The following is a 17,854-nucleotide window of genomic DNA, read 5'->3' as shown; positions in this document are numbered from 1 at the left end:
TAACACGTTCGATTTTTACATGGGGAACCATCTCCCCCTATCCTCCAACTCTGGTTTTTGTCTGCAGGGATACTGAACACCTAGTTTCTATTCAGTCTAGTGCTTCTTTTTCTAGGTCACTTCTGGATGTGATACTGCATTTATAGTAACACTTTCTGCTCCCCCTTGATCTTGTAACCTGTGGTGCATTTGATAACTTTATTAAATTAGAAAAATTATATTTCCCACTTCTGAAATCCAAACCACCACACAAATAGAATTAGAGTTTGCATGCGGAATGAATATTTTATTACTAGATTATAAAAATAAAATACAAAATAATTTTAAAACAGAACTTAAAACACTGTACAAAGCTTTAATATGATACAAATGGGAAAATTAAATAAATAATTACACTTTTATGTACAGATGGCCTATACAAAAGCACTCCATGTTTCTGCCAATACTCTATGTCCTTGGTTGCCTGAGCAAAAATGCATAAAGAGGGCTACTTGAGGGTAAAGGGACACAATACAGTACCTTTGGAGGTATTTCAAAGAACAGTTTCTCATCACTCTGTGTCATGGAGAAGAAAGGAAGAAAACTGTGGAATTGTTAAAGTTCTCTATTCTAACTTACTGGTTTTGCTTGACAAAATTCCTCTGATTCGTGGGTCCATTTGATTTAACAGCTGCCAAGAGTTAATCTTTCAAGATTTAGATCTAATTCAAAACTAGATGTTTCCCAACTATCTCTTTTTTCCTAAAAGCTGTGAACTTGTAAGTAAATAACTTGGTTATTTTAGGAAAGGATCAGGAAGGGGTCAGGAACTGTGAACTGAGGGAACTCAAGCCCAGGTCATGTGTTCTTTTCTTTATTCAGTTCACCATTCCAGTTTCAGAGTCCCAAGTGGTACAGTGTTATATTTCCTTTAGCTTTCTATCTCTGTTTTTCTGAATGCTTTTTACTTTAGTAAACTAACTGGTCACTAGTTTAAAAAGAAAAAAAATCCCAAGGGCTTTCCCCTCCCTGGGTTGATCCCTAAAATAAATCACATTCAAGCTCTGGTAGATTTGTTTATCCCTTGTGGATCAGTGGAGAACACCCTGACAGACTCCAGGTATGGTTGAACGCTGCGCATGAATTTTTTTTTTAAGGATTTAAACCTTGTATTTCAAGGGGGGAAGAAAGCAACATATGGCAAGCGCAGTCTATATAAAAATTTGGTTTACCCAGTACTTTTAACTGGGAAAGTTAATACTTATGTACACAATATGAAACAATATTAAACTACTTTGAAAAGAGAAAATTTCCTATCATTAGTGTGTAAAATAATATATCATCAGCAAATTCTCTAGTTACAGGGACTCAAAGGTCTGCTTTACTGAATCCTGTTCTCTAGGTCAAGGAACCCAGAATTCCTGGCCCAGGGTATCTGAGAGACATGTCAATATCATCAGTGATACATCCTCTGCTCATACTATCACTTCAATTAAAGAGGCAGATTCTGTTCAGTTTTCACAGGGTAATGAAGAAAAAGGCTTCACTTCCTTTACATGTCTCCTTAAAACCAAGGATCTCCAGCAAAATCTAAGGAAATATTCAAGTCATTACTGAGTAAAGGTTTCTACTTGGCTATTCAGTATCTTGAGGTTGTGTATCACCTCAAGGTTACTTTGATCTTATTACATTCTTTAATTTTCTGGTCCAAATTTGCTTAAGGGGGATAATTAAACATCTAGTTTATGTTTTAAAAGTTGGAGCAGATAATCACAGCTGAATTAGAAAATGTATGGATGGGTCAAGACTTTAATAGCATCATTTCATGTCCAGCCAGGGATCTGAGATATGCAGCACCCAAACTCCCCTTTAATTGGGATCCTTGTCCCATGTCGGGGAGTTACTAAGAACTATAGGAATTCCGCATTTATCTCCTGCAGTTCTCTCTAGCAATGTTGGTAAATATCAACATGTGAGGACTACCATAGTGGTTACATGCCTTAATCCTGTAATACTTTTTGTATTAGAAGATAGATAAGTAACTATTCTGCAAATAGTTACTATTGATTGGTTCTGTAGACAACTATTCTGCAACAGAACCAAACTCAAAAAAATTAAAGTACAGTTGTCATCAACCATTCTATCTCCTTAGTGATACAGGTGCTGAAATAGTCCTCCCTTTAGGCAAAGTCCCAACACATAAACAGAAATGGACAGATTTTAAAAGAGTAAATGCAAATAACTTAATCCCAAAACACATCAACATGACAGAAGAAACAAACGGTTCCCTAACATATGCCACATTTTGATAGCTATAAAGGAATGAAAAAAGGTTTAAAATGGGAAAATTTTGATCTTTAAGACGAAATCTAGACTTATCTACAAATAAATGTATTTTCAAATAGGCAGAGTAAGATGCATTTTTTTCCACCTAAGCCACTAAATTCTGAATTCTGGATCCTGTTTCTCCTATCACCAATTTATAATGTTAGATTAAAAATGTAGTTCCTATAACAAAGAATCCTCTGCTCTTGAGGGAAAAAGCATCTGGTTTTAATTCAAAGCTACTGGATATAGAAAAACTAGTTATAGATTCAACTGTCTGTCTCTGGGTTTATAAAACATGCACCAACATTCTTCCTTGCCAGTTGAATATAAACATAGAAACATTCACTTAAAAATCTGTGGCCTGGAAGGAATCTCTGATGATTACAGAAGAACCTCAGGTTCCCATAGTGGCTAAGAGCAAAACATAAAGGGATACTGCACCCTAGTCCACTGGATTAGTAATAGCTGAGATTTGTTTAACATTTTAAAGCAAGTAATATAAAGTGGATAATGACAACAGTGGGTCTCAAATGACCATTTTGCTACTTATTTAGGGTTTGATTAACTTGGCAACTTAAAAAGCCAAAACATTTACTCCACAACATGCAACTTAAAAAAAGAGTAAATGTAACTATGCCACTGTCAGCAAGGCCAGTTGCACACCAAGTTGAGAATGAGAGCACCTACTTAAGATTTACCATTTAAAGATGTTTTATAATCTATACAGTCAAGTTAAATTTGATATGACCCAATCTTCCTTCTTTGTTCACTATAGTTAAAGTTAAATGCCTTTAAGCTGTGCAAAAAACTGCTGTGCGGAATTTTAATATTTCAAACAATCTGCACACCATGAAGATTTGGCAACCTAATTTAGGAAGAATGCTACCTACAGGGATTGAGCTGTTGCTAATTCCATCTTTTGCTCCACCCAAGTAATTCCAGAGACTAGTCAAGGGAGGGTAAGGGCAAGTGTGACTAGGTGACTAGCCATTTTGTAGTGAGAAACTAGGAGGCACTTGGTTTTCAAAAGATAATTTTTAACTTCAGCCCCATACAACTCTTAGTGTTGGTTGGCTTAACTTCAATTGATGGCCATGTCCCTTATCTTAGGTAGAATAACCAAACTAGTTTAAAATTACTTGGATGATCTATGTTTGTCACTGAAATATGAAACATGCCATCACTAAAAAATAAGAATTAAAAAATATAAAAAATACAGAACAACAACAACAACAAAAATCCCAACTCATTTGCTGTCGTTCTCTAAAATAAAACAATAACAAAAATCCTTGTGCCAAAAGTGCTCTGCTCAGGGCTGCCAACTTCTCTTTTTAGACTAAAACATTTAAAAGCTAAAAGCACAAACTATGCTTTTAAAAACCATAGAGTTTTTAATACGTAAGATATAATTAGTCTGTCTTCTTTTGAAAGTATCGGAGCACAAATATCTTTGGTTAACTCTTTTCCCTACATGCAAAATAAAATATTCTTACACAACAAGGGTCTTTCTGGATCTTGAGTTTGTCATTACCATTTAGAAAATGGGATAGATAACACAGTGGAAAAGCTGAGAGAAAAATGGAAGGAAACAAGAAAGAGAACATTCAGCTGTCATGTTGACATCAATGTCAGTTTTGATTGCTAGCAGAGAAATGCCAATAAGAAATTAACACACACACCAAAGTTGCAGCCTCATCAGCTTTTCAAATAGTTACCATGAGCTCTTTTCTGATTAGAGGGGTCAGGATTTAAAGCTGGCTACTTTTAGCACAATTTAGCTAACACAACAGAAAAAAGAAGATACTTTCTTAATTGCAGATTACTTCCCAGTACTCCTGCCCTCCCCCCAAAAGTGATGTGAAAAGAATAAAGCAGAATGGTAATTTTAAAGAGATTTAAAAAAAAAAAATTGTCAGACCCATGATTATCATCCCAGTTTATCCACTCTAACCATGACAGAATTATGTGATTAACATGACAAATCTCTGAACCAGTCTTATAAGCATTTCCTAGTAATTATTCCCCTATTAAAATTTTTTTAAATGAAAATTAAATAACCTATCTTGGCTTGTTGAAGATCGCCAACCTCTGCATTATACACAAGGAAGGCAAAAAGAATCTGAAGTGTCACATGCCAAGAACATATTTTCAGAAAATGAAGATAGGCAAGGCCCAAGTGTACTCGAGGCACACAATAAAAAGTATTTTCACCATCTGTGATCTTGAAATTACAAATGGAGAATGAGAAAGAATGAGTTTATATAAGCATATGTTTCTATATATATTTATAAGTATTTATATAATTTACCATGACGACATGCAAATAGTGTTATAGCAACTATTATACAATATAATACATAAAGATCAGTCTTCCAATATTACAGTTGCTCTAGTTAAACAGCAAATATGTCTTGTCTACTGCATTCCTCTGAAGTCTTGAAACCAGAGAGAAATTAAGATTTCACACTATGCTACATTTCTTATGGGAGACCATATATACCTCAATAGTGTTTTGAGTTGTTGGGTTTTTTTTCTTTGTTTGTTTTTTAAAAGCTCAACACAGATAAAGAGAACAAGAGAAGTTCAGTGCAGCTTCAGGGCGGCTTTGATGCAGCATTAGAATATGTTCACTTTGTGAGGAAGTATCTTTTTTTTTTTTTTTTTCCCAATTCAACCATTATTAAGTTTGGCAGCAAACACAAGGTCAAAGAGAAAGCACAGATGTTTGCTAGAAGGCAAATTTCAACAACAAGCAGACCAATCTACCTGACCTTAATAAGGTCTTTACAACACAAAAACTACAGAGTATAAAAGAGCTCATTTAAAAAATTGAGTATAATGTAACTTTGCCTAATTCCTGTTAGAAGAAGAGTAAGATCAGAACAAATATGATCCTCCTAACAGTTTTCTAAATTAAGATTACATGGAAATCAGGTCAAGAAGCCCAAATATTCAAATTAAAGCACAGGAAAAGCAAGTAATAAAACACTGAAAGATATATATAATGAGCCTAAATTTATTTTCCTCAGATACTCATTCCTTATTGGCTAAATGTATAAAATACAAAGTTTGAGAATTTTAAGCCTCAATATATTTAATTTCTAGTTTTCTTTCCAAAGCTCTAAAAGCATAGAGTCACATTCCCTATCAATGTACTTCCCTGGTATCATCCCAGAGGTTGATATGAGAAATCGTTGGTACCTAGAAGCCTTGAGGAAGCAAGGTCTACTCCCATCAGTGTTCCCCCCACAAGCAGGAAACTAACAGGAGAAGAGGGTTCTTCTATCCTGAGGGGCATTACCCTCACATTCCACCCCTCTCCCTAAAGCACAAAGTAGCTCTGTTTAGACTTTTCCTTGTTTTAAGTTCCATCAGTTATTTTTCATAATAAAAATATACTAAGAACTGTTGCTCCAAAGAGAAATACTAGGGGGTTCGAAAAAGTAATTTCAAATAAAATTCCAGCATGTGTTGCTAGAGCACATGAGAATGTACTGTTAAAATAGAGACTGGATCAGGTGAGAATCACTAACTTTAAAAAAATGTGTAATCCAGTGAGATAATAGGAATGAGGCAAAGTAAAAAGGTGTGAACTCTCAATACACCAGAGCAACACACAGGCCAAATGTATGTGAGCACTGGCTCCCCAGCAACGGGCTTCTTACACACTTGAATGTCGGAGCAATTCTGACTCTCCAAGGTCGGGAAGTTTTGAACTGAAAATATTAAAATGAGGAGTTTTCATTTTTGCTATATAATCTCTGAGTGGAGCCTTAAAAAAAAAAAGTAAGCTAAACCCCTTAAAATTCCATTCCACTTCCTACCTTCAACATTTTTGTATCGAAGGCAGCTAAGAAATGAGAGTTCATGTAATCAGTTTCACCTCCTCGGATTTTACTGGACTGCCCCTTCCTATGCAGAGGCATTGATTCCTGATCTGCTTGCTGCCTGCCTTAGGTAATTCCTTATCATATATTTTTATCTTCTTATAAATAATTTATCATGTTACTTTCTTTTGCAAGAGAAGATCAACACTGATTTTTTAAATAGACAGTACAGGGACGCACATGCATCAGGTTTAGGAGGAAGATCTCACACCTTTCACAGAAACACAGCCCAGCTCCTATCTGCTGAGTTTACTGGCTGACTTACTCTTCCCTGGGGGGGCTTTAGTGCTGGCCGAGTGGTGGTGGAGGCCACTGGATCCTTTCAGGCCATTCTTGCTGGGTTTGCAATGCTCCTGTTGGCAGGACCTCCTGGAGGAGGAAGATCCTGAGTGGCTGGGAGGCGACTTGCTTCTCCCCAGATGCGGGGATGAACTCCTCTGGTCATGGGGCCGTCCAGCCCTAGATGGTGAGGAACTAGATGTGCGAGGCAAGGAAGAGCTCCGAGGAGAGGCACTGGGACTCCTGCGAGGGACAACTGGACTCTTGGGTGGTGTTTTTGGATTGTGAGGGGATCCTGGGCTCTTGCACTGAGTAGTGCTCCGGGGTTTCTGAGATCCGTTTTGAAGAATTTGGGCCAGGCGAGAGAAAAGGTCTGAGTCGGAATTGCTACTCCCTAGGACTTTATATCTGCGGAGCCTTAAATAAAAGAACAGAGAATAATTATTTTCATTTAAATTCGTTTCAGGAGTTCCCATCGTGGCTCAGTGGTTAACGAATCCGACTAGGAACAATGAGGTTGCGGGTCTGATCCCTGGCCTTCCTCAGTGGGTTAAGGATCTGGCGTTGCTGTGAGCTGTGGTGCAGGTTGCAGACTCGGCTTGGATCCCGTGTTGCTGTGGCTCTGGTGTAGGTGGGCGGCTACAACTCTGATTCGACCCCTAGCCTGGGAACCTCCATATGCTGTGGAAGCAGCCCAAGAAATGGCAAAAAAGACAAATAAATAAATAAATAAATAAAATAAAATAAAAATAAATTCGTTTCAAGTGTGCCTAGAAAGCCACAATGTCCCAAATCATAATGTGTATAAGTCAAAATCAGGAAACAGGACACAGTTTCTCTATTGTATACCACGGACAAATTACTTAACCTCTCCCAGCTTTGAATGGGAATATTATGTCTCTAATATGGTCACTAAGCAGCCAAGTGCAGGGCAGTACAGTACTTAATTGGATGTCTGCCATATCCAGAAGCACTTACCTGTTGCTGTCTCCTTCCTCCTATAGCATATTTGCTCTTCTAATTTCAGGGTTAACTTAATGACATGTCTCTAGCATGTTAGCATATGAGAGAGAGTAAACCATTTTGTTTACGGCTTCTAGGACAGGAATTCTGCATACACTTCATACACTTATGCAAATATTCAACTCCACTAAGTTGTCAATGTGAACTGTACTCACCAACAGCAGGAACTACAGATAAAAATATTTTTCAACCTCATTTAAAATTTTTCAAAAGCAAAGAGAAGACACTGCTTTCTCTGGGCCTCAGTTTCTGCCCCTGACAACAGCCTGAGATTCAGAAGAACTGGGTTTGGGGACTGCCTGCCTCTCTTACTGGCAACCAAGCTTGGGCCTCAGAATTCCAAATCTAGAGAGTATTCATGTGAATAGCAATGTCTCCTCTATCCTAAGTGAGTTTCTGCACTGGCCTAAAATCTAATCAGTTTAAGAATTTAAACCTCAAAGTGCTGACATGCTACTCCTTATAGAAGGAAGTGAGAGAAGAACTTCCAAGTTGCAATGGCACCTGCAGGATGTGGGGGACATGTATAGCCAGCATCACCATCATGGGTAAGCACAAGTCACTGATTTCTCCCTCTGAATTTTCTCTCTCCTCTTCCTTCCCCACCATCTACTCTACCATGTTACTCTGACAAGTGACATGAAACTCATTCTGCCTTCATGGGTCTTATACTAAAACCTGAAGAATGGAACAAGATAATTCCTTTGTGCCAGGAACTAAGTGGGAGAGCTGAGATCCTAGATGAGTCTCAGGTTGGTCAGCTCTGTAATATATGGCACAATACCACATGTGCAGCTTTGTTACCAAATGCTACTTTTAGGAGATATGTAAAGTACTAAATAATACTTGATAATTAAATAATAAATGATAATTAAGATTTGTTATAGTCCAAAGCAGCTCAAAGCACAGATATACCATCTCTAATAGGCACGGATGCCAAGGAAAAGAAAAAGGTGGCATGAAAAAGACAAAGAAAAAAAGAAAAAAAAGAAACTAAACTTACTTTAGGTAAGGGTAGGAAGTTCTTCTGGGTAATGATACAGCTAGAACCTCACTTTAATACACTTCAGAAATCCATATATATATATATATATATATAAATCCATATATATATATATAAAAATCCATATATATCTCCACATATATATAAATCCATATATATATATATCCACATATATATAAATCCATATATATATCCACACATATATAAATCCATATATATATCTATATATAGATATATACTTTTTTTTTTTTTTTTTTTTGCTTTTTAGGGTCACACCCACGGCATATGGAAGTTCCCAGGCCTATATCACAGCCACAGCAATGATGGATCAGAGCCGTGTCTTTGAACTACACCACAGCTCATGGCAATGCCAGATCCCTGATCCACTGAGTGAGGCAGGGATTGAATCTGCATCTTCATGGATACTAATCGCGTTCATTTCTGCTGTGTCACAACAGGAACTTTGCCCAGGAAGGCACTCTTAACTGGTTCATCACTTCTCACTGTCCCTCTTCTTCAAAATATAATCACTCCATGGTCAATTACACATGAGACTATTTCAATAAACATGCATAACAGATAGTAAATATTAAAGCAATATTTTTATTATGTATGGCTGTATATATTATCAGATGTAGGGAAAACTATAGGAGTCTTTTTGTTTAATTCATTATAATCAAATAAATAGAATTGTTACCAGGGACTGTTCGTCAAATTATACACACAGTATTCTTCATTAGAATTTTACATCATAATGACATCTATTATAAAGGGACTATGACTAGACCACACTAACAAATTACCGAGTATCTAGTTAAAATGGACTGGGGAAGAGACAAAGCCTTTGCTTCATGCTAATAAACACTAAGCAAAGCTCTAAACATATTCTACCTGAGTTCCTCTTCCAAAAATCATGAGGCAAATATTTTATCATTTATCATTTTATAGATAATGAAATTGAGGTTCACAGCACTAGAAAGAGGGAGAACTAAGAATTAACATGGATGGGATTTCCTGTTGTGGTGCAGTGGAAATGAATCCAACTAGGAACCATGAGGCTGCAGATTCGATCCCTGGCCTCGCTCAGTGGGTTAGGGATCTGGTGTTGCCATGAGCTATGGTGTAGGTCACAGATGCAGCTCAGATCCCACGTTGCTGTGGCTGTGGCCTAGGCCAGCAGCTACAGCTCCAATTCGACCCCTAGCCTGGGAACCTCCATATGCTGAGGGTGTGGCCCTCAAAAAAAAAAAAAAAAAAAAAAAACTAACCTGGATCAAAACGACCCCTTCAACTACACTGTGCTTGGGAAAGGCAGGGAAGGAAGTACTTGATCAGAAGCAGGCAAAGGAGTAATGACACTGGTGACATATTATAATTAAGCAGACACAGAAATAATGCTACACACTTAATACTGGGAGAGCACACTGCATTACCTGGCTTCTACTCCAGGCCTTGTGGGTGGCTTTCCTGGTGGTGGTCGAGGCAGGAACTGAGATGAAGTTGAGCTATTGACTTGATCTGTGCTGATCCATGAAACTGGCCTTGGAATTTTGCTCTTTCTGGACTGGGAGATGATGGGTGTCAGAAAGCTGTCTTCAGCTGACCTGCTCAAGTGTGAATCTACAGCCAGTCTTGAAAAGGGAGTGAAGACTTGTTCTTCAGAAAAGGGAGCAGGAACAGTGGCTAATCTCTCCTCTAGCAGTTTATCAGAGGCACTTGAGAGGTCCCCAAGGAAAGACTTGAGTTGCCTTTTTTCTACCAGAAGCTTGACTAGATCTGGCTGATAAGCTTTCTTTTGGAGGAGCTTTTCTTTTGCAGAGACTGGAGAGGATGACTCAAAAGCCGAGTCTATCTCTTGTGCTAAAACAGGGATTCGGCTGTGTCTAGTTACAAAGGATGACCTAACCACATCCTTCCGGGATGGGGGACAATGATCACTCTCTGAAACAGAATGAAATAGTTCTCCATTTCTAGGGGCCATTTTCTCTCTCTTACCCTCTTGGTGCAAAAAAGTAGAGAGGTCTCCTTGATGACGTGGCAAGTCTTCACTCTTGAGGTCATCATCCTTAGATATCTTACTTTTTTGCATTGCTGCCATCTGGCCTATCTGTCCTTCGACATGTGGGTCAGTAACGTGCGGAGAGATTTCTGAAGTTCCAACTGCCAGAAGCTTCATTATCTCATGATTTTTGTCTTGATTTGGCACCACACTAAAAGTCTGTGTCTTTATCGCATCAAGAGGTTCAGCAGTAGCTGTGTGATCCCTTTCCACTGTTACCAAGTCTCCTGGGAGAGGGGCGATCTCAATATAATGCTGCTTTTTACTCAATTTCTCATCTTCATTATCTGACCCTAGAAGGATGCTTTTCCCTTCCTTTTCCCTAGGGAGACCCTCAAATTCCCCCAGAGCCGGTCTGTCATGGTCAGAAAGGTCCTTTGGTCCCAGGTCTTGGGGTCTGTCACACTCTCTAATATTGGGTAACACGTCATGACCAGTATGATCCATCTGAAGACCCAAGTCTGTTCTGCTTCCTCCACTAGGAGGTTCGCCCTCTATCACAACCAAGCCAGAGAAGTTCTCCCTTGGAGAGAAAAGTTCCACAGTGGGCTCCATAGGATGAAGGTCTTTCTTTTCTGGCTGCTGACCATAATGAAAGCTTCCTGAAGTCGACTGCGTAGATGCCACAGAAGGTCTAGGAATTGTAATCTGGTGAGAGGAGAAAAAAGGTTAAATGCAATAATGTGGAATTATAAATGAAGATGCATGAGTTGAGATTTAACACATCAAGTTCTAATCTTTTTTTTTTTTTTTTTGTCTTTTTGCCGTTTCTTGGGCCGCTCCCACGGTATATGGAGGGTCCCAGGCTAGGGGTCGAATCAGAGCTGTAGCCACCGGCCTACGCCAGAGCCACAGCAACGTGGGATCCGAGCCGTGTCTGCAACCTACACCACAGCTCACGGCAACGCCGGATCGTTAACCCACTGAGCAAGGGCAGGGATCGAACCCGCAACCTCATGGTTCCTAGTCGGATTCGTTAACCACTGCGCCACGATGGGAACTCCAAGAATGTCTTTTCTTAAAGACATTTACATCTTCATATTTGTTAAAAGTGATGTGTGAGGAGGCAGAGCATGTCAACCACATAAACTAGTAAGGAAAAAGGCTTTTTGAGAAATTAAATAAATCACTTTATGATGCCCCTAAGTTCTAATAAAACTATGGCAATTAGTCTGAATTCAAAGCAAAATGAGGAGTTCCCGTCATGGCACAGTGGTTAATGAATACGACTAGGAACCATGAGGTTGTGGGTTTGATCCCTGGCCTTGCTCAGTGGGTTAAGGATCTGGCGTTGCTGTGAGCTGTGTGTAGGTTGAAGACGCAGCTCGGACCCTGAGTTGCTGTGGCTCTGGCATAGGCTGATGGCTACAGCTCCAATTAGACCCCTAGCCTGGGAACCTCCATATGCCGCAGGAAGCGGCCCTAGAAAAGCCAAAAGAAAAGCCAAAAGAAAAAAAAGAACAAAACAAAATGAAAGTGGAGCTGTCATAGGAGATTTAACCTCTAGTCCAATGACACCAAGAAATCCAATTGGTTCCAGAATCAGAGAGGTTGTTTAGATCTTTTCTCTGTGTGTCAGGAATATAATTTAATTTAAGAACATGTAAAAAAGCTTGCCCTAAGCCCAGCCCAGGGAGAAAGCACCTAACTAATGGTCTAAGCAATTATGATATCGTAAGTCTGAGCAATTATGATAAACTGCATAGGAGAATGGAACCAGTGTTCAGAGACTGTCAGGTTAATCCAAGACAGGCTGGATTCAGACATGAATTCTCACAATAAGCCTAGACTGATAATGACCTATTGGTGCTGTCACCCTTTAGGAAGTCACCCCATACCTCTCTTTCATTCTATAATGTATTCAGGCAGATGGCAATTTTCTCACATTTTTTAAAGTGATATTGAAACCTAAAATTTGTACTTACTCTTCAAAATTTACTTTTTAAGATCTGACTGTGATGGTGATAAGAAAAGCAGATGTGAAATTATGTTAAATACCAAATAACAAGGGAGATGACTATATTTACATTCAAAATAAACCAATGGTCATATTATTACTATACGTAGCTCCAAGTACAAAAGCCACAAAAACTCAGCAGTATTTATAAAAATAACATTCCACTGGGCTTCTGAGATTGAAGCTAGGGAATCAATGTACTTCTGAGCCTAACTCAGCTAGACTCAGGATATAATGTACACACATGTATGGTTATGAAAAAAAGGGAGTATATAGAAAAGATGTGATCCACCAGACAAGAGTATTTCTTTTCTTGAAAAAAGTCTGAGCAATTATGATAAACTGCATAAATTACTGTCACATAATATTTATGTAACACTTTAAATTTATAAAATATTCCTAAAATCATTTTTATTGTTTCATTTCATATCTGCCTGGTATTTTAATTGAGTACTTTTATTAACACACATTTCATAAATGAAGAAAAACAGTCAGAAAAAAGTCAGAGGCAGGACTCGAAGATTTTGAAAATCCTGCACAGCATAGCCTATTGACATGTACTACACACTCTCAAATGAAGTCTGGAAAACCAAACCTGCAAAAAAAAAAAAACATTATCAAGATAAAAGGAGAAAAACCAAAGATCAATAGCTGCACATAGAGAATAGCACGCTACCTCTGAGTATAACTGAGGACACTCTACAAATAGACTAAATTACTGATCTCCAGGAAGCCATAAGCATCTTTTATTGAGTTCTATAATTCACAAATATTTCATTCAGGCATGAATTCAATCATTTCCTTTCCTCTGTTCTCGAACTGTATCAAGTATGCCTTCCTAAAGAATTAAAATATAACCCTAATGTTTTCTATTTCTTTCCTATTTCCTTATTTTTATTAATGCCTTGCACTGAATTTGACTAACATCAATCTCACTACTTTTTTAGTTCAGATAAAGCAGCCTCATTATTTTTTACATGTTTACAACTTGTCACACAGCAAGAGACAGTAAACTGGAAAACAACTATCTACATTTTAACTTACAAATGATCCTTTCCTTTTATCTCATTCAAAGATAGTAATGCTATTAAGATAATAAAACTTTGGGAAATTCAACATTCATACCAAATAGTCTCTCTTTCAAATGAAAGGAATGTGGTATATGAAGTAGCAATATTTCATTTTGGTTTCTGACAAATAATTTAGAAGAGATACAGGTATTACAATATTTTATTGGTTTCTACTATAGCCAAGAATGACTGAGTTATAGGAACAAATTCCTGGCCTATTAAAAAAATTAAATTTTAGGAGTTTCTGTTGTGGCTCACTGGGAATGAACCCAACTACTATCCATTAGGATGTGGGTTTGATCCCTGGCCTTGCTCAGTGGGTTCAAGATCCAGCATTGCTGCAAGCTGCGACAAAAGTCACAGATACAACTCAAATCTGATGTTGCCGTGGCTGTGGCGTAGGCCAGCAGCTCTTCCTCTGATTCAACCCCTAGCCTGGGAACTTACACATGCTGCAGGTGTGGCTCTGAAAAAAAAAAAAAAAAAAATTCAAATTTCTTTGGGCCATTCAAATTCCTCTATAGACTTCTTTTGTTTAAAGCATCTTTATTTAATGCTTTATACAAGTGTCAAAAATTATGACTAGGAGTTCCTGTAGTGACTCATTGGTTAATGAGCCTGACTAGTCCCCACGAGGATGTGGGTTTGATCCCTGGCCTTGCTCAGTGGGTTAAGATCTGGCATTGCCATGAGCTATGGTGTAGGGTGCAAATGTAGCTCGGATCCTGTGTTGCTGTGGCTGCGGTGTAGGCTGGCAGCTACAGCTCTGATTCGACCCCTAGCCTGGAAAGCTCCATATGCCACAGGTGCTGCCCTAAAAACACAAAAACACAAACAAAAACAAAACTTATGACTAAAATTAAACTACTATTATTGAACAATTTTTTTTTTTTTTGTCTTTTCTGGGGCCGCACCTGCAGCATATGGAGGTTCCCAGGTTAGGGGTCCAATCAGAGTTGTAGCTGCCGGCCTACACCAGAGCCACAGCCACGCAGGATCCAAGCCGTGTCTGCGACCTACACCACAGCTCACGTCAATGCCGGATCCTTAATCCACTGAGCAAGGCCAGGGATTGAACCCGCAACCTCACAGTTCCTAGTCGGATTCGTTAACCACTGAGCCTCAAAGGGAACTCCTGAACAATGTTTTTATGTACCAAATTTTTATTTCTATAAAGACAGTACACAGTTGTGGTAACATCTGAATATAAGGAGGCCATAAATGCTAACAGAATGTCTCACTCTCTCACTCTTTACCCCTACTGCTTACTCTTACCACGTTTATGTTGGTTACTTTTGCTAAAAATGACATTATATTGTGGTTTGGCTTATATAGATAGATCTGAGGGTGGATTTGGGGGGGTGAGGGATGGAGAGGGTGGCAGTCTTTGCTACAAAGATGGGTAAAACAGAAAACCTAAAGCTTTAAGACCTATGTAAATGACACGTAAAAGTCGTTTTTTCCCTTCCCCTGTTATCCTACCCCTCAGAGATAGTCATTATTAATAGTTTATATTTAACGGAGCTTAAAGCTATAAAATTTTTGTAGAGGTACTAGGAATTATAAATAAGTCGCAACTGACACCCAAAGAATAGAAGTCCCAGAAAAGACAGATTGGAATAAAAATATTTCTTGGCTCATCTGTAATTATATATAACATACAAGGCTACAGGATTTAACAGTCAGTTTTCAAATCCCTTCATACAATCTTGGAAGACATTCTGGGGGCAAATCTAGTCCAACTATCTCCAACTTCTATAATCTATAGATTTCTACCACAGCATCTGTAACACTTAAGTCAATAAGGAGACTCACTGGGCTTTGAATTCTTTTTTTTTTTTTTTTTTTTTTTTTTTTTTTTTTTTTGTCTTTTGTCTTTGTTGTTGTTGTTGTTGTTATTGTTGCTATTTCTTGGGCCGCTCCCGCGGCATATGGAGGTTCCCAGGCTAGGGGTTGAATCGGAGCTGTAGTCACCGGCCTACGCCAGAGCCACAGCAACGAGGGATCCGAGCCGCGTCTGCAACCTACACCACAGCTCACGGCAACGCCGGATCATTAACCCACTGAGCAAGGGCAGGGATCGAACCCGCAACCTCATGGTTCCTAGTCGGATTCGTTAACCACTGCGCCACGACAGGAACTCCCGGGCTTTGAATTCTTGACGACTAGCATTGCACCTGACACAGAGTAGATGTTCAGTAAATGTTGAATATATGAGTCAATCAACCACTGGATGCTTGGATTTCCTCCACGAAGCCTCTCCCAAGTGATAGTCCAGTATATTTTTGAACACGTCACAAATGGGCTTTTTTTTTACTTCCCAAGCTGGTCTATCCAATTTCTGGTCTTTTCTGACTGTTCACAGATTTAATTATATTATCATATATAATTCCAGAGATATAATCTCTTAGAAAAAAAACTTTCCTGTAATTATGATGACAAAACTTTCTAGATCAAAAATAGATATTCATGGTTAGACAGAGGACATCTGGCCACTGCCCAGTCAATGCACACGCATCTGCTAAAAAATCTACTTCCAGGGAGTTCCCACTGTGGCTTGGGGGTCAAGAACCCTTCTAGTATCCTTGAGGATGCGGGTTTGATCCCCAGCCCTGCTCAGTAGGTTAAGGATCTGGCATTGCCATGAGCCATGGTGTAGGTTGCAGATGTGGCTCAGATCTGGAGTTGCTGTAGCTGTGGTGTAGGCCGGCAGCTGCAGCTCCAATTTGACCCCTAGTCTGGGAACTTAAATATGCTACAGGTGTGGCCCTAAAAAAAAAAAATTAATTAAAAAAATAAAAGTGGTATGGTGATGCTTACTCTGCTAAAAAAAAAAAATCCACTTCAAGAAGTTAATCAGGTGGTAATCAAACCAAAAGTCCTTACCCTTCCACTTATTAAAGCATACATCTACTAAAATATTACATGAATAACCCATTTTTCAGTGGAGGCACTCAGTAACTCCATGAGCTTTCAGTCATTCCAGTTTATAAAAGGGCTCCAAATATTCAGTGGGACACTGGAAAAGCCACATGAAACTACTATTTCAAGTAAGTTGTACCACTGAAATGTCTCAAGTCTTCATTACAATTTTGACAGTTCAAGTTCAACACATTTTCTTGGACTACTGCCAAAGCCTCCTCACTGGCCACCCATTTTCCCTTACATGGCTCCCAAAGAGCAAATTACTTTCCGCCCTCAACCCTGGCACAGTTTCTTGTCCCGCAGCCCATACAACTCAGCACAAAAGGCCAAGACTATCACCTTTCTTTTGCAGCTCATCTTCAGCCCCCTTCATTTCCCCTAAATTCTGGACTGTGTAAATACTCCGAACTTCAGTGTTTCAAGCCTCTGTGCCTTTGCACATGCTGTGTGTTTTGCCTGACACTTCTGCATCTCCTTCTAGAAAACTTAATCCTCCTTCAAGGTCCTCTTATTTTTGAAATACTTCTTAACATTCCCAGAAAGATTTAAAATTTTTCTTTCCTCCCCAATTATGAAAATAATGTATCTTCACCACAGTAAATAAAATTAGAAATTAAGAGTTGAGAAAATTGAAACAAATATTGCACTCCCCTATAGGCAGATTTGTCTGTGTCCTTAACTGGGTACAGAGCTCCAGCACAATCACTTCATTTTGTTTAAGGTAAACTTTCAGATGTAGGACTTCACTGTCAACCTAACAGGTTGATGCCAACTGTTTATCCCTGAGCTACAGCATAAAGCCTGGAACTTAGCAGACACTTCATAGAATTGAAGGACTGAAAAAAAAAGAGTTAAGTCAATGCAATCAACTGCTGATCTTAATCTTATAGTACTGGTATTGTAATTCCTATAAATACAGTCAGAGAAGCAAGTCAATGAGCAGTCCTTCAGTATGTTGACAATCCCCTGGTGTGAGGAATGGTTGGTCTGTATGACCAATAGAATATAGCAGAAATGATGATATGCCCCTTTTGAAACCAGGTTATAAAAGACACTGTGGAAGTTCCCTTGATGGGTCAGTGGTAATGAACCCAACTAGTATCCATGAGAATGTGGGTTCTATTCCTGGCCTCACTCAGTGGGTTAACGATCTGGCATTACTGTGAGCTGTAGTACAGGTCACAGACACAGCTTGGATCCTGCATTGCTGTGGTTGTGGTGTAGGCTGGCAGCTGTAGCTCAGATTTGACTCCTAGCCTAGGAACGTCCATATGCTTCAGGTGCAACCCTAAAAAAAAAAAAAAAAAAAAAGGCACTGTACCTTCTATCTGGTGGAGGGTATTC

The 17,854-nt window shown here is 38.9% G+C and overlaps 1 protein-coding gene across 5 annotated transcripts in view; it reads right to left on the bottom strand.

Moving 5' to 3' along the window:
* The window catches only part of TTBK2 (tau tubulin kinase 2), a 150,419-nt gene continuing 132,830 nt past the window's right edge, over window positions 266–17,854 (bottom strand). For 4 of the 5 annotated variants that reach the window (XM_021097126.1, XM_021097136.1, XM_021097122.1 and 1 more), the window contains 2 exons: window positions 9,933–11,206; window positions 1,124–6,890 (listed from right to left, as the gene is read on the bottom strand). In XM_021097126.1, the coding sequence (XP_020952785.1) occupies window positions 6,431–6,890; window positions 9,933–11,206 (1,734 nt within the window). In that variant the 3' untranslated portion in view covers window positions 1,124–6,430. Of the gene's footprint in view, window positions 6,891–9,932; window positions 11,207–17,854 lie in introns of all 5 variants that reach the window. The other variant, XM_003353383.5, reaches the window with a different exon arrangement.

Source organism: Sus scrofa, chromosome 1 (genome assembly GCF_000003025.6).
Source record: "Sus scrofa isolate TJ Tabasco breed Duroc chromosome 1, Sscrofa11.1, whole genome shotgun sequence".
NCBI lineage: Eukaryota > Metazoa > Chordata > Mammalia > Artiodactyla > Suidae > Sus > Sus scrofa.
This window is presented reverse-complemented; position numbering and strand designations above follow the sequence as displayed.